The sequence below is a fragment of the Akanthomyces muscarius genome, chromosome 1, assembly GCF_028009165.1.
Source record: "Akanthomyces muscarius strain Ve6 chromosome 1, whole genome shotgun sequence".
Classification (NCBI taxonomy): Eukaryota; Fungi; Ascomycota; class Sordariomycetes; order Hypocreales; family Cordycipitaceae; genus Akanthomyces; species Akanthomyces muscarius.
In genome coordinates, this window is record NC_079241.1 from 2,633,737 (window position 1) to 2,650,911 (window position 17,175).

At 51.9% G+C, this 17,175-nt stretch overlaps 4 protein-coding genes across 4 annotated transcripts; 2 read left to right on the top strand and 2 right to left on the bottom strand.

Annotated features, from left to right (window-relative positions):
- Nucleotides 1–302: 302 nt before the first annotated feature.
- On the bottom strand, nucleotides 303–1,094 carry LMH87_005860 (uncharacterized protein; the record flags this gene model as incomplete). The annotated part of the gene is made up of 1 exon (XM_056203654.1): nucleotides 303–1,094. One exon carries the CDS (start codon nucleotides 1,092–1,094, stop codon nucleotides 303–305), a length of 792 nt encoding a protein of 263 aa, XP_056059090.1.
- Nucleotides 1,095–2,036: 942 nt separating this feature from the next.
- LMH87_005861 (uncharacterized protein) lies at nucleotides 2,037–6,497 on the bottom strand (the record flags this gene model as incomplete). Its single annotated transcript, XM_056203655.1, has 1 exon — nucleotides 2,037–6,497. One exon carries the CDS (start codon nucleotides 6,495–6,497, stop codon nucleotides 2,037–2,039), a length of 4,461 nt encoding a protein of 1,486 aa, XP_056059091.1.
- Nucleotides 6,498–9,759: 3,262 nt separating this feature from the next.
- LMH87_005862 (uncharacterized protein) lies at nucleotides 9,760–10,167 on the top strand (the record flags this gene model as incomplete). Its single annotated transcript, XM_056203657.1, has 1 exon — nucleotides 9,760–10,167. One exon carries the CDS (start codon nucleotides 9,760–9,762, stop codon nucleotides 10,165–10,167), a length of 408 nt encoding a protein of 135 aa, XP_056059092.1.
- Nucleotides 10,168–11,732: 1,565 nt separating this feature from the next.
- Nucleotides 11,733–13,443, top strand: LMH87_005863 (uncharacterized protein; the record flags this gene model as incomplete). Its single annotated transcript, XM_056203658.1, has 2 exons — nucleotides 11,733–12,202; nucleotides 12,258–13,443. The coding sequence occupies 2 exons, from the start codon at nucleotides 11,733–11,735 to the stop codon at nucleotides 13,441–13,443; spliced, it is 1,656 nt and encodes a 551-aa protein (XP_056059093.1).
- Between the last annotated feature and the right edge of the window lie 3,732 nt (nucleotides 13,444–17,175).

The following is a 17,175-nucleotide window of genomic DNA, read 5'->3' on the forward strand; positions in this document are numbered from 1 at the left end:
TCTAAGAGGGACACTTTCGCTGGCACCCTCACCGAGAACAAATCGATATATGAGCAGGTGAGATATGTGACAATCTGAAGAATTATCACTGCATGCCTACAGTATAGGTAATTCTGCCGTAAATACATATGCATATATGTAAATGATAGTGACAAAACCACGCTGGGAGGGCAAGCACGCCTTGATCAAAGAGGATAGTCAATTAAATTAGTACGATCTATTAATATATCTATCTAGAGCAGAAACCTACGTAATGAAACGAATATTTACAATTAACAAAACTCTTGAACGAAGAATTGCCACTAAAATATGTATGCATAGAGAGCCGAGCCGAGAGACAAAGCCACGACAGCCATATTGCTTGCTGCGCGGCCGCTTGCGTTCTCCTGAGACGGACAACTAACAACAGGCGTCGCAGCGAGACACGCAGCCTGGGTGATGCGCGACGAGATACTTTCCGCTGCTTCTGAAGGAACAGAAGCGCTGCATGGCGTGGGCGTGGGCGCTGGCACCGCAACATGGGCGCACGATGAGAGCAGATCGGCGTTTTTCGGCGGCGGGACATCCAGGACATCCTGAACCTCGAAACCAATACCCTGGGTATTACCGCATTTATCATCGCTACCTATGGCAACAAGATCCGGCTTGCTGCCGTCGTTGTGGGTGGTGAAAACGAAGCTGTTAACCGGCTCCTGCGTGTCGCGGCTAAAGTGCATGCCGTATTCGTCTTTCGTGGATGTGCAGTTATTCCAGCGCAGCTGCCAGAAGAACTCCCAGGTCCCCTCCTTGTTGAAGATGTCGCTGACAAAGTCGTGGGCGTAAAAAGTTGTGTCGTTGTTGGGCAGGGCGTTGAGGCGCACACGCTCGTAGTCGGTGGTCGCATTCGGGCGGCCGTAAGGGATTACGCGATAGTTGAGACGCAGGTTGAGCTGTTGCGCAACTGCTGGGTTTTGAACGGCAAAAACGATGGGCATCAAAGGTGTTGGCGCAAAAGTATCGTTGCGAGGAAATATGACATCGACTTCGGCGTTTCCTGTGGCTGCGGCGATGGCGCTGCTGGCCGCGAAGCCAAGCCCGAGGAGAGACAGTTTCATGTCGGGAATTCCTAAACAGCGTTCGGAGCGGAATATCTTAGTAGTGATTCATGAATTTATAATTCTTGTCCAGAGAGAAATCAGCGTGAAAATGATGTTAAAGAAAGATGTATGAGAAAGATCAACGCGCAGGCGTACTAGGGATGTGTCCTGGTACCCGAGATGGTGGCTTTCGCTGGAGCTGGCGCTATTGCCACCAATTTACGGGGCATTCCGAAGTTGCCACGCCCTGAAGCATTGCCGTTCGGGCATCACCTCTTTGGGCGCTGTAGCCCACTGTAAGCTTGGCCAGCAGGGGTGCATCCACTACCGAAGGCACTGTAACCGCTCCACTCAGCGCTGTTCCAGCATCCGCTTGGTGTCCGCCAAGACTCGGAAACAAGTTCTGTGGCATCTTATTCTCTGCCTGCCCGGGCTTGACATGTTGGAGTCATGCGATGTTGACAAAAAAGTTTCGGCGACTTGGCAAAGGAATCTCTGATACGGCGCGATTGAGACCTCTTCGGCCTCTTTGAACTGTGCTGGCCATGACACGGGCGCAGGCAACTCAAGAAAGAAAATGAAGAAGAAAATGAAGAAGAAAATCTCATGCTGCCGGTGAAGTCCTGCTAAATTTTGTGCCCTCAATTAAGTACCTATGTATGCCAAATACCTGGTTGCAAATATTTGCATAATCACTTACACGCTAGATGCTCAACTTTGCGCGACAAAAGCCATGTTGAGCTATGTACTTGTAGAGAAACTAGGAAATATATGCAATGTGAATTGCTGCCATCAAGATATCATATCATGATGTGGCGACAACAAACATGTGGATGAAAAGAAAAATGAACAATCGCTACTCTACAAGAGGTCTAAGCCATATCGCCTGATAGCGGATTTGACAAAAATAAAGTATGAAATCTGCATCGTAAGAGAAATAATACATCAGACAGAGCTCATCTAGTACAGACCCCAATCGACATCTTGCTTCTTGATGTTTCCGCCGCACTGCATGCTGCCCTTGGCACCAATGCGGTCACCGCTGCCGAATTGCTTGATTGCGTCTTTGATGATGTCGACAATGTCCTGGGCACCAACATTGAAGCTGACGTTGCCCTTGATGTTGGTGCCAGTGACACCGAAGTGGCAGCTGCCAAACTTGACCAGCTCGCGCTGCTTCTTGAGGGGTGAAATGTTCCACTCGCCGTCGGTGCCTTCAATGTTCTTGACGATCTGGAGGCAGTCCTTCACAAGAGGAGAAGCGTCAGAGCCTTTATTCTCAAAGGTCGAGGCGCCACAGTAATCCTTGCCATTATCCGTGTTGCAGGGAAAAAAGTCCTTGTCACGAGCAGACTCGGTGTCATCAGCATTGGCCCAGGAGCGCCGCGCCAGGACCTGGTTGCACACGGGCAGCTTGATATATCCAGGAGTGGTGACATCCTCATCCCGAAGGCCCTTGAGTGTACCCGAGTCAGTGGGATCCGCATCGCCGCCGCCGTTGGCCTTGTCGTTCTGGAGCCACGTCTTGACAGAGCCGATGATGATGTCCTCGTACTTGATGCCACCCCAGTCGCTGCCAGTAAGCAGATCTGCGCCCTTGAGCGATGAAAAGTCAGAGTCGGGGCAGGAGCAGGTAATCAGGCCACAGTTGGTCTCATCGCACGGGTGCGATTTCCCGTCGGGGTCGGCGAGCTGGTAGCGCTTGCCTTCGTAGCAGGCAGACTTGAGGGTCTTGCCGGCGTCGTGATCACAATCGAAGCCTGTGTCGATAATAAAGGGATGGTGGCCAGAGGCCTTCCAGACGGCAGGAATAGCAAACCCGTAGAAAGACTTGAGGAAGGCGTCTTTCATGGTCGTCTTCTCGTCGTCACTAGGAGTGCCGAGATTGGAATCATCTCTGACTGCCAGCTCCGAAGTGCGCTTCAGAGGACCATCGGCTCCGCTGTAACCGTCGATGAACTTGCCATCGGCGATCAAGTCCGTCAGCTTGTTGATGGAGTCATCGGAGCCGTCAAAGAGGTTGCCCAGATCGACAGCTGTAATGTTGTCCCAGACGTACAGCGACTGCCCGATGTAGTGAGAAAACTCCTTCTGAGAAGCATCGGTCCAGTCATCAACCTTGGGGCTGCCTTTCAAATTAATACCAATAGAAACACCGCCGGAGATGATGGTCTGGACGACCTTGTCACCCTTCGCGATCGCCTCGGGTGTCTTGGAGGCCAAAGCTGGTAGCTTAGCAATGACACCAGTGAAGAACTGAGAACCAATCATTGGAGCACCCATGGAGACGAAGCTGAGAAGAATATTGAGCCAAGCCATGTCCTTTGGTGGAGGCACAGGAGCAAACTTATTCTCGAAATCAGACAATGTATTGTCAATCAACAAAGCCGAGACATCAACAACAGACTGGTGGTACTTGGCGTAGGTGGAGCTGATCTTGACCAGCGAGTTCCAGACCAAGGCCGCGGCAGGTCCGCTCTTGTCGCCCGTGAACTCCTTGCAGTCAAAAGTGTTTCTGCAGTTGTTTCCGGTGAGGATGTCCTCACAGTGAGGGTCAGGAGGGTTGCCAATGAGGTACGAGATAAACTGTGAAAAGGCACCCGCTTCCTTGGCCGAGTTGGGACGCTCCTTGCGGTACTCTTTCCAATCGTTGATAATGTCTGTCCAAGCATCTTTGGCATCCAGACCTGCCCAACGTTGAGAAGGAGTGTAATCAAGCTTTTCCGTCCAAAACTTATCATCGCAAGTGAGCTTGGTCCAGTTGCCACTTCTGTCGCCGGCGTGGTTGAGCGGGTTGTTGCCAGCCTTGATCTGAAGCCTAAAGTTGGCCCAGTCCTTCACACCCTCAGGTGCGTCATTGAAGTCTTCCAAGTCGGTGGCCCAGTTCGTGGTACCGCCCATCTGAAGATGCTTGTAAATGTTTGTGCGGCTGTTGCGCAGAGCAGGTGTCATATAGGCAACCCATTGAGTGTTGTCATAGACAAGGATGTTGCTGTTGCTGCCAGAATCGACGAAATGTTCATTGACTCGGCTCGAGTTGGCTAAAATTTTGCCGATTTCCGCGTTCGAAATATATCCAGCAGTATCAGTACACTCGCCCTTGGCAGCGTTAGACTGAAGTCGGCTACCGGTGTACTTGCACTGTTCGCCGTGGCAACCAGCTTCGGCCATGGCAAAGGAACGACCATAGCTGGTGACACCAACGACAACCTTGCCGGAGTTGACACCGGCCTTGGTGACCATAGAAAGAGAAGTCATGGTTTCAGTCAAGTTGACCTGGCTACGCAGGCACATGCCATCATCACAGCCAGGCTGAGAGTTGGGGTTGCCGGCATCCCACTGACCATGCAAATCATAAGTCATGAAAACAATATAGTCAACGACTTGGCTGATTCTCTTGATAGGGAAGCCCTTCAGGTACCAGTATGAGGCTGGCGCAGCGATAGACACAGACTTGTTTGGCAGAAGATTCTTGAGAGTAACAAGGAACTTGAGGTAGTCGGTGCCCTCGCTCTTAGGATCAGCACCAGGCGGTGTGCCAGGGATATCAGTTGCGCCGGGGTACTCCCAGTCAATATCGACACCGTCGAGGCCGTTGTCGTTAATGAATTTGGCAATGTTCTTAGCGAGAGTCTCGCGGTTCCCAGCTTGTACGCCGCGACGGAGGATGTCATAGGTAGCCGGCTCGTTGGAGAACGCCCAACCTCCAAACGACAAAATCTTCTTGGGTCCACGGATGAAGCGGAAGTTGTTGAACTCATACGTAGACATCTCGTCGCCAATGCTGATCTTGAAGTCTGGAGAGATGTCACCAAATCCAAAGTGAAGATGGGTGTATTGAGAGCCGTCGATTTGCAGAGCATCCTGGAAGAGGCACTTGCGGTTGAAAGAGAAGCCTTCGTAGTAAGCGATGCTACGGAACTCAGAGACATCACCCTTGATGATTTTGGTGCCACAGTTGGAGATACAGCCATTTGTGTTGGGCTTCGCAGTACCAGGAGCACCGGTACCGGTGTCAGTACAGAATTCATCTGTAATACCACACTGGCCCCAGACGTCACAACAAGCGTTGAGAGGGCAAGGGTTGAGCTCAGAAATCTTGGACATGTCAGAAGGCTTCTTGGTACCCTTGACTTGAGGACCGCAAACGGCGTCAGCAATGGGGTCAGGCATAGGCGGCGAGCCCTTGCTGACACAGATGACAGCGCCCTTCAAGACATTCTTGCATCCGGTCCAGGCCCATGTGTTCTTGTTGAAATCGCTGAGCTCGTCTTTCGTGAGAGAATTGGCGGCAGAAATGGAGTCACAGTTCTCACCCATGGTGACTGTGATGGTGGCACAAGAGCCATCGGAATTGGGCTTAGGTCGGAAGTCAGGCATGTCGCCGTCCGAGCAGCAAACGTGCTGCTTTGGTCGAAGGTTGGCACAGAAGCCTTCGGCCGAGTTGTATTTGGTAAAGTCGGCTCCAGAGATGCCGCACTTCTGAGCCAACTTGCCGCAGCTGTCGTTCTTCTCAACTTGGATGGCTCGGCACAAGCCACGAGAAGCGAGGTCAGCCCATCGCTTTGCAGTGGCAGGCGACGTGCCGTTAGTGCTGGTCGAGTTGGAGCCCTTGATCGAAGAGAGAAGCGCAGAGGTGAACTGGGCTTTGCCAGTAAGGTTGTGGGAGGTAGGGAACTCAAGACATTTCCCGTCGTACCAGGCCTTGAAAGCAGTTTGGGCAACATCAAACGTGCCGTTGCTGACGGCCATGAAGCCAAAGATGTGGTCGGCGTCATAGTCCTTGTTACAGAGCTGCATGGCCAAATCACCTCGACTTCCATCAAAGGAGTGAATCTCATCACGCAAGGCGGATAGAGCAGTGGTGGCAACATGTTGCTTGTCAAGCGCGCGTCCAATATAAAGACCAGCCGTCACGCCGCCAATCTTTCCGAAAAGCATGGTGGTTTCGTTGCTGGGGGCATGACCCTTTGCGACGTATTCGCGCATCTCTTTGGCGAGACCACTGATACCAGCGTCTGAGCCGGTAGAGTTGGCCCACCAGCCGACTTCGTAATCGACATCGTGGTCGTTGGAGGCGCTCAGGGCTGCAGCCTGGGCGCCAGATACATCAACCCAATCATCACCGTACACCGAGCATGCATAGATGCGATGGTGCGAGTCGGAGTCGTCAACTTGGTCGTGGATAGCAAAACTATAAAAGAGAGGCTGCTTGCATGCAGCAAGCTGGTTCAGGTTGTGATAGACGCTCCAGTTGGAGGGGTCAGCGCCAGTATTGATACACTGGTCAGGGCAAGCATCGCTCATGCCGCGGAAACCGGGACTGGCTCCAATGCGTTTCGACGAAGACTGAGCAGAAACAAAGCCATTGGAGAGGAGGCCCAGAGCTCCGAGCGCGGTGTTGCGCAACGAGGGCACCATTGTGGAAGGCAACTGGGCGTCTTATGAGACGACAATGCTGTAAAAGAGATAAAAAGAGTGACTGAACTAGAGGAAACCAGCCAAAAAGGTCCTCCAAATTGTTTGAAACACAAAGAAAAGCTGTCTTACAACCTCCTTATTTAAGCTCTCCTATATAGTTGCTCAACATCTTGGTCCAAGTCGTGCCAGACTCATCACCTGCAGCATCCGTGTAAGTGCCAAGACACACCAAGCTGTCGGTGCTGTCTACATCCAGTCTAGATCTCACCTTTAATTGGAGAAGGCCAGAAGGCGGCCAATTTTCTTCGGAATTAATATGGAAACGAAACTGACTAGCAGCCCAGAAAAGCAGGACAGCTGAAGCATGCGCAGTGGGTCGCTTGCGGCCGTGAATGTGCTCGGATACGTCCTCATTCGTTCCTGGTCTTGTACTAGATCGGTAGGGCGGGATGATCCTAGCAGAAGCGTGCAGACTTCTCACAACTAGGACCTGCAGCTGTCGCTTGCCACTAGCACCGCCCGTCGCAGCGTAACCCGCAGCTCTACCCGGCTATTGCACAATGCGTGTCTTCTCGAGGAGAGTTTTGCTGTTGCCTGTTCAAGCGAAGCTGCCAAGCTGTGAGTTGACCTTCTTTCAACGGGGCGATTAGCCTCGGTTTGGGCAACGCCGCATCGTGCGCCCCTTTGCTCGGGATCGAGAATGACGTGGGAACTCGACGAAGAATACCATATTAATTGATCATTTGAGTTTACTGGACTAGACATTCTGCATATTCCTCATCCCTGCCTGACTCCCACATTGCGCAGCTTTTCGCTGTTACTGCTGACAGGGCACTGTTTAAACATGGACGCAGTTCAACGACGAGCATGTCACAATCGAAAACCTTGCCTTTGTGCTATTTCGGGACAACGGCTCCATTAGAATCTCTCTCTGAGCCTTATGATGAGTTCATTGTGAATGTGATGCTTATTATTCAGACTTTTATTCATGCTGGGGTACTTGCTCCACGTCGGTCTAGCCCTATCGCGTAACGACCGAGATTAATGACCATGCTCAGTTCCCCTCTTATTCGGCATCCGGTCCCAAAGTTACCGATTTGTCGAGTATGATCATGGTGGCGCAATTTCATCACAGAATCGGCTAGATTCGCCAAGAGCAATAACACCGCAGTACTGCCTGCCGGGCATGCTACATCACGTCGATATCGCGGCGACCAAAGCCTTACTTTGAGGTCAAAAGTCCATGTTTTTTGTATACTCTATATGGAAACCGGCGATAAAACATGCGGGCAAAAACACTATCAAGCTGCGCGTGTCTGCCGTGGATTCTGATGGGACTCGATAGCCTGTGACCATCTAGGTCGCCCCCGTGGTGCCGAGATTGCATTGCCAGTCGCCACTTTAATATTCCGGAGTATGCAGAAATGGGCGCTCGCTTGACACAGGGGAAACAGCTCCTTTCAACTTTGGCGCTGTTGAAAATGCTCAACCTCTACATCTTTTACGACTTGTTTGAACTCCCGATGTGCCATATGCCCAATCCTGGTCAATGGATTTGCATCTGCAAGGACACTTGGCTTGCTTCATTCAAGCACCCGTGGCACTGTAGTGCTTATTACCTCACCCCCTCACCATGCCAAGCATTGCCACAAAACACAAGAGCTCTCCACCGAGCAACTGTCACAAGTCACTGGTTTGGCCAGGCTGTTACACAGTCCTTCCATGCCTGCCTGCATGACTTCTCCACAACTCACCAGTAACCAAGCTAAGCATGACGTCCAAAGAGGTAGAAAACTTGCGCGCGGACTTTGAGGCGGGACTTTCCTGTCGAAACTATCAGCGACGGGGAAATCCGTGAAGCGTAAGGCCGTACCAGTCAAACCATAAGTAGTGCATTCGGGTCCAGCTGAAGACCACCAAAGGCCAGCATCGGCAACTAGCACGAGGGCCTGTCTCCTCACCATCCTTCTAATGACAGCAGGCCGCAGTGAGTTGAGACGTGTGGTGATATGAAACAAAATTTAAATTTTAAACATATATACCTAAGCAAAAAAATCACGAGAGTAATAAGAGAGCAGTGCTAAGATGGAGAACTAGACTCCAACCCTGCTGTAACTGGCAGTGCTAGAATTTCTACATCGCGATGTAGACTTCACATAAAGACATACATGGGCCTCCTTTTGTGAGGACTTTCTAGCTCATTTCTGTATGGCATCTGCCTCATCAAGAAATTGTCTCTGCATTGACTTATTGCAGCCCGTATTCGGATTGGGAGCGCGATTGCAACTCGGAACAAGCAATCGATATTCAACAGCAGAATAAGAATTGGTTTGTCCAGACTCCTTGCTCAATAGCCAAATTTTGGAGGCTGAGACTTTCATGACTTTTGATTTTTGGAGCTTGCCACAAGACACCCAATAATTCGGGAGGGCCGTGGTTCGACACACCAAGCAGAATTGCAGCCACATGAATGCTCCCTCAGGGTCGCACACCGCCTCACTGTCTCAACTTAAGTCAACTGAGCACATGGATTCTAGACTCAGAGTTGTTCAGTCATATTATACCCGGCATGAATTCGAAGGCAGCTCCCACAACTATCTGATGACGTCATCGGCAACAGGCATAAGCCCGCTGCCCTGACTTCATCGTATAGAACGATTGAGACACACTTTTGAAACCTGAATATATCCCGAAGATTATGATATCCAAACGCACTGTCTATGAGATGTGGTGCCATGAAGATTCTAGGTGATAAAGCGGGTTGAGCGCAGAGGAAAAGCGAGCGTAGCCCAATACCGGGCTGTGATATCTATGCTTTGGCATTATCACAGCTAGAAAAGACATTGTGGTTATCAGATTTTGCTTTTTTCTCATCATAGGTCTTGGCGGCTGTATCCATGAGCTAGGTCTCAAAATAATGGTCGCGGGTGCCTTATGCCGTGGCTGCGGGGGTTCGGCATTGGGCTGCCAGAATTCGATCATATATCATGAATGACTTGCGCCCAACAGCCCCAGCTTCGCACAAACACTGTTCAGAATTGGCATCTAGACGGCGAGGATCATTCCAGTGCATGGTAAAACTCTGAATAATTGATCGGCTACGTTCGACTGTTGAAACGACCCATACAAGCCATCTATGGCGGCTGTAAGGCCATCTCTTCCAACCTTACGACCGCCCCAGCAAACAAGATGGCAGCGGTTTCGTCAAAATCCAGTCCAGTTTATTGCACAACATCTGCATTCATATAGACCGACAGCAGATATGCATGGCGCTGCACAAGATGCAGTATCTGTCGTTTGCATATCTGACACGCACAATACACGGCCTGAGGTGCCTGAGGGAGATGTTCTCCTGCATGCAGGAAATCTCACCGTGGGCGGTTCTTATGCGGAGCTTCAAGCGCAGATCCACTGGTTGAACACTCTGCCTCATAGATACAAAGTTGTGATTGCAGGCAACCACGACCTGCTGCTGGACCCTGCGTTTGTGGCTCGCTATCCGGATCGCATCGTCGAAGGCGAGGGCACATCTCGCAACGACCTAGACTGGGGCGAAATTACATACCTCAATAACACGACGACGAGTCTCACATTCTGCAACGGCCGTTCCAACCATATATGGATCGCCATGGACCCCGATGTTCGGAAGCTGGGCCTTTCAATACCCTGAAAATCGACCCATTTGGAAAGACTCGGTTCCGCACAATGTGGATATTGTACTCACACATGGTCCTCCCAAGGGACATCTAGACGACCAAGACAGAGGCTGCCCCCAGCTGCTGAAAGAAATTTCACGCACCAGACCGAAGCTTGTTGTCTTTGGTCACATACATGTGGCTCGCGGACGAGACCGGATCCGATACGGCCAAGTTCAGGAAGCGCATGACGAGATTATGGAGGGCAACGGACATCTTTGGAGCGCAGTCTTGATGCTTTTCTGGCTGATTGTTGAACACATTCGCAAGCGTCTTGCGCGGCACAATACGGAAGAGGTAACAACTCTGGTGAATGCCGCTGTGGTTGGGCCGACGATGGACCAAGTAGTTCACGCTGGAACGGTGGTCAGCATCTAGGAGCTTTTCGATTGAAGTCCCAACTGTGTTTAAACTCATTCAATACATGCTCGTATTTGGCTGCTCAACTAAAAGATGCTGTCGTGCCAGACTGTGTCAAGCGCAGTCCCGTTTCGTTGCTCTGCATTTTCTTATTTGACTCGGCGGTTCATTTGTTGAACCCACAAGAAAAACTTAGCGCTACCCTGAAACCGCTTATCTTTGTATTTGATGAACGTTTTTAGTTGTCGCCCCTAGCACCTGCCCACGTCACAGACCGTAAGTACTAGTACAACCAACTTGCCAACCAATTGATCAACTCACACACAAAATGCTTACGTTTTTAGAGTATTTTCTCCTAATTTTTGGTTTCAAGGCATCGGATACCCATTTTCTGTCATATTTCATCGTTTATTATCAATACCATTGACGAGAAATGCGCTCCCCTGGCAGTGCTGTCGCATTGATCAGCGCACCACGAGTCCACGAGAAATGAGCGGCGGGGCAACTCGCGAGCGTCGCTGAGACCAGACCATCCCTATTCCATGTCCAATGTCTCATAACACGGCCTCAGGGCCTCTCAAGCAAGCAATTGGCAGCCAAACACGCAGGTTGACAGGCAAGCGAAACTCATAAAAACGGGCGACGGTCAACGCTAGTGCCGACCATGTCCCCCCCCAAAGACAGCTTTGATCTCCCCGCATGAGGACAACCTTCCACGGCGACAAGCAAATCCATTCCGGTGCCATGCTGGACTTGTACGAATTCGCACCAGCTTCTCTCATTTTAATAACCAGTTAATCGACAAAAACAAATTTCGCTATACCCCCAGCACATCTCTTCCAGCATTTTCGTCATATCAGTTCCTGGGTTAGACAAGGGATGCTGATAGCTGCTTTACCCCCCCCCATGTCCCTCCCCCGGCCTCATTTCCCAGATCCTTGACTGAGCTGCGATTTAGGCTGGCCCAAATTGAAAGTAAAGGGAGAGTTTAGCAAGCATACGCAAACATATGCAGTCGAGCGAATGGTCCAAGCCTGCCGATTTATCCATTTCATCTGTACTTCACATCGCCATTGTCCTAAACACTCTGTGGTAATATGTGCGCACCGTCTACACCTTGACCTATCTCCCCCTTGACCTGCACTTTTTAGAGTGCCCAGCGTTATTCTTCTTCAACATAATGCTCGAAAAGAGCGAGACGTCACCACCATTGCCGGCAACGGCACCGACAGCGACCAAGGGTTCGGCTCCTCGCCAGCCGCCGACCGACCCGAATCGACTGCCAGAATTCGAAGTTATTTTCCGACAGAATGACCCCGACGACCCCAAGAACTGGCCCATGTGGTACCGCATGTGGGCTATTGCAACCGTTTCGTTTTCGGCTTGGGTTGTGGTTCTCTTCAGCACCAGCTACACCGGCGCGCTTCCCGGCCTCATGGAGGAGTTCAATGTGATCAAGACGTACGCGACCATGGGGATGACGACGTATCTTCTGGGTCTTGCTGTGGGCAGTCTCATCGTGGCTCCAATGAGCGAGCTATTTGGGCGCAGAATTGTCTACCTTGTCGGTCTGGCCGTCTGGGCCGTCTTTATTATTCCCTGCGGTGTTGCCGAGTGTCTGACGACCATCCTTGCCAGCCGCTTTGTTGGGTGTGTAGCCTTGAATTTAGCATCCTCCGGGTAATACCAAGCTGACATGACATAGTGCCCTGTTTGGCGCCGCCCTCATTTCAAACGGTCCGGGCACCGTTGTCGATGTGTCAAAGCCCGAGTATCTCGCCATGGGCATGTCGCTGTTCAGTCTCGGCCCATTCAATGGCCCGGTACTGGGACCGCTCATCGGCGGCTTTGTCTACGAGTATTTGGGATGGCGCTGGACAAACTGGGTAGTGCTTGTGCTGGCCGGGCTCGCCTTTTCCATGATGGTGACCGTCAAGGAAACGTATGCGCCGCGCATCTTGAGAAAGCGAGCCGATAAGCTGCGTAAGGATACTGGCGACTCCCGCTGGTGGTGCCATTATGACAGAACCGTTTCTTCGTGGCAGCTGATTTCTACCAACATGAAGAGGCCGGTTGTGCTGTTCTTGACCGAGCCCATTGTGTGGTTCATTAACGTTTGGAACGCACTCATCTACGGTATCTTATACCTGTGCTTTGTTGCCTACCCTGTAGTCTTTGCCCAGCATCGCGGCTGGAGCGCAGGTTTTGCGGGCATGTCGTACCTGGGCATCGGTGCAGGCATTGTCCTTGCCATTGCCGTGGAGCCAATTGTCCGACGCATCATCAGCTCAAGGCCGTGCGACCCCGTCACTGGAAAGCCACCACCAGAAGCAGCAGCCCTCATCATGGTTGTTGGCTCTCTGCTGACGCCGATTGGACAGCTCGGCTTCGCCTGGACTTGCTTGCCAACGAGCGTTCATTGGATTGTGCCGATTCTCTTTGGAGTCCCATTTGGGTTCGGCAACACGCTGAGCTTCATATACTCGTCTAACTACCTCGCCGGGGCCTACGGCATCTACGCGGCGAGCGCCCTGGCCAGCAACGCCGTCATCCGCAGCCTCTTTGGTGCGACCCTGCCACTGGCGGGCTCCAAAATGTACGAGGCCATCTCGCCACAGTGGGCGGGCACGTTGTGCGGCGTGCTGGCCGTGGTCATGATTCCCGTGCCGTTTGTGTTTTGGCGGTATGGGGCCAAGATTCGCAGCAAGAGTCGCACCATTCGGCTGCTGCGGGAGCAGCAGGAAGCCCTGGACACCAAGAAGGCCGAGGAGCAGGCAAAGCGCGACAATTGTTCCAGCAGCGACGGACAGCTTGCGCTAGATAGCGACCCCTCCATCGGCTTGTCTCGGCCCCAAGTCAAAATCACTCAGCTTGGGAAGAGAGAGAAATGAATGTGGAAGCATGCATTGCTTGCGGTTTGCATTTTTGATGATGGGTCGGCGTTTATTGCTTTTCGGGTTGGACGATTTACCATTTACTAGTTTCCGAAATACAAAGGATCACATCCTCTCCCATCCTGTCCTACACGGGACGTGGAGGCCTACAACTCACTCGATGCCGCGTTCCAGCTTTCTTTCTTCCTGCAGCGTGACGAAAGGACATCAAACCCGTTTATTCCGACATGTCCGGCATGGTACCTTTCGCATAGCGTCGCAGTGATCTACGTCGTCGGCCGCCTCTAGTAATCGGGTCTGTACTGGGTGTGCAACCACACAAACGTTGAGAGCCAACCAAACTCTATGTCAATTATCTACTGGGATATAGATGAGCGAAAAAAGAACAGACCAAGGCAAATATGGAAACTGGCCCGGCAGGATTGCACCGCCACAGTTTGGGGCTTTAAGCCGGGCTCGTACAGGGCACCGACGTGGCACCGGCCATGACGGCGCATTACGGCCGCAGCCGTCATGGGGGGCCCTGCTGGGCTGGGTAAGATGAGAACATGGGCAAGGAGGGAGGATGGAGATGCAAGCCTCCTTGTGGCGTCCAGTAAGAAAACTGGACAGGAAGTTCGAGAGAGAGCCAAGAGCCCATTGTTTCCTCGCCTCACTGCGGCGGAACGTTGGCTGCTTCAAGCGACACGTGGAGGCTGCACTGGTAGTTCGCAGCAGGTTGTGTCGCCAACCAATGAATGGGCACCGATCGTGTGTTGCCTTTGTGGCTGCGTGTACGCGCGTGGAGAATGAGTGTGTTTCGTCGTTTTTAGTGCGGATCGGATCAGCAGCGGATTACTTTTCATGCTTGCAAGCGAGCCTAATAGAGGACGAGTTGGAGAAGCTCTTGCGTTGGCTAGTTGGCTGCTAGTGTTTTTTTTCGTCTTCAACCTGCATGCTCTGCTTATTGAGTAAGAAAGCAATGTTTAAACCGCCGCCGCTAATGACCTCGGCCTACTGTCGGAAAGAGCTCCGTTCTTTGCGCCGTTTTTATACCTTGCTCGAAGATGGTTTGGTTTTGTGTTTACATCCTTGCAGACGGGGCTCGACAAGCTCACGCCACGTTCTTGGCGAAAAGGACCGAAACAAGCGTCGACTCCAATGAAGGCGAGCTCACCACAGTTTGGAGGCCGAGTGCTAATACACTATAAACACTAGTAACCGGGTTTGCCGAACGGGTGCCGCTTGGCGAGGCTGTCATGGCTTGATCTCGTGCCAAACAGTTGGCCGATGTCAACTGGCAAAGGAAAAAAGGACGGAATGGGTTGATGGGGTGAGTATGTCACGGAGCCATAGCTCCGCGAGGATGGGCAAAGAAGCATGTACAGCCACAGTGGAAATTGCCATGTCGGGGGAGCACAGAAACGGGAGCCGGCACACGCCTCGTCATGGCATGTCGTTTGACGCCAACTAGCCACACTTGGTGTGGCTGCTCTCTGCGACGCCAAAGGATATTGCACAAGGATACGTGCATAATGTGGATGGGTGGTTTTTTTTGTGGCAGCTGGGGCGCACCAGCGTTGGGCCAGACCGCCGATCACTGGGAAACATGGGCAAAGCTGGCTGTGACGGGGAGCAAGTAGGAAATCTAGACCGTGCGCGAAGCGGGATAGGGCGAGAGAGGCAGTAGCGAGCTACTCGAACGGATACTATCTGTTTGAAAAGCCAATTTATTAGCTTCTTCGTGCATAGCCAAGAGCGCAACGGCGGTGCGACACTTCTCTATCGATCAGTAGAGAGAGCTAAGCCACAGATAGCCGTTGGATTATCACAGGATGGGGCACGGCCGGCGACCGACTTCTTATTCTGGCATGCGCATTACGTGTATCAGGAGCTGTGCTAAGCAGTTCTGGGAGGCGTCGTGTTAGTGCTTCTTTTTACGCATGAACGGCGTTATACCGCCATGTACATAACACGGCCCCGTCGCAACAATGGGACATCGACGTTTTTCGGACGACGCCCCCATTACTCCAGAAGCCCTGTCACTGTGGGGACCTTCCACCACCTTACGGAGTTGTTCTTGCTTCTTTACTACCGCCCAGCTGTGGTTCTGCGCCACTAGGGAACCCACTGGAGGAGCCTGTAATAGAATAACACTACCTGCCAATAAGCCAAGATGGACTTTTGCAGACGGCCCGGGGCCCGGAAAAGGACTTTACAGTGAACCACTGGGACCCTCGGCCGAGGATTGGTGTTGGCCGTTTCACCAGGCGGACTGCAATTTCGTCGGCTGACATTCTGTTTACGTGACATAATCTCGGTCTAGATAAGCCGGAATAAAACAGAAGTGACCCCTAAAAACTCAATGTGATAAGAAAGCCACTTATCAGCTGGATATCTAAAAGTGTCAGTTTGCTTGTCGGTGGGCATGCTCCGCGCGTGGGCGTCCGGCACGAGCCAAAAAATCTTCCTGACTGGGAAGGCGATGACGTCGTGTTTTGTGGTTTAAAGCGGTCAAGCCACGCACGACTTACACCACTTACGTAGTTGTGTGGCATACCTGTGGCGGTGCGCGGGTCCCTGTTTTACGTGTGGCTTGCGCCGGCAATCCTTCAATGATGACACAACAGTGAGGCGGTGCAAAACTGTGGCTTGTGTACGAGTCTAGAATACGTACATCAGTACGGAGTATGTGTGTGGGAGCACACGGCAGATAGGCAGATGGGCTGTACTGGTACCCTGTCAACTGTTGAGCAGCAAGCCCATTTTTGATGCACGATGCACGTCTCTGCCCATCATGACATATCGGCAGAAGAAAATAGAAAACAGCATCCGATCAGAGACATGCGTTGCAGGGCCCAAGCACGATGACGACAGAGCGGGCTGCCCGACAAGAGGCTACTGAGGCTAATCAAGCTGTAACGTGTGGCTAGCCAATGGCAGGCGCGGAGCAGCTGGGGCTAAGAGTGTAGCCGCGTCTCCATATCGGCTAGGTCAGCACCGCCACACGGGCTTTTATGGGGTTTACAGTGGGCGCTGGTTTTTGGCATTGAAGGGTTCAGCTGGGCACAACAAGCGGCTGCTGTGTTGTGCTTTGGGACTGGTTGACGAGTGTAGGGTTCGGCAGTTTTGAAGAAGAGTGTGTGCATAAAATCCCTACTGACTGGGCGCGAGGTTAAAGAGTCATGCAAGTCAAAGTGCCGCGTAGAACCCAAGGAAAAGGGCTGATTGTATGACGCGCGACGTCAATATAACAAAAGATGGAGAGAGATCGACCGTCATGGCTGTCGGAAGCCACAGCCGGCGCCAGCGCATGCAAACAAGCACCAGGCCAAGCATTTCGGTGCAACTATACGGAGCAGTGTGCGACGGATGACCTGGGGGTTTCTGTCTAGTCTAGCCTTCTAGCAAGTCGTACGGACCCTCCCTTTAAGAAACGAAAAATTTCCTCCTTCTCTCCGGATCGGCGCCATTTCGGCAGGTTGTTAAAAAAACGTAAAGCCTTCCTCCATCGTCATTAGTCGCTTTTCGCTTCTCGTCTTGGTGATCGGTCCCTTGGAGCGAGAAGCACAGCTAGGCGGAGAAAAAAGTGGATCGCCATGACGACATTTCGTCGCAGTGGCTTGGCGCCTGCCCATCAACGACCCAGCCAGGTGTGCTGCTCTCAGGCACCGAAGCCACAAAGAAATCACCGCTAAAAAAAACCCGTACAGTGTCGTGAAAAAACAAAAAGACCCTCGACCCTTGTAT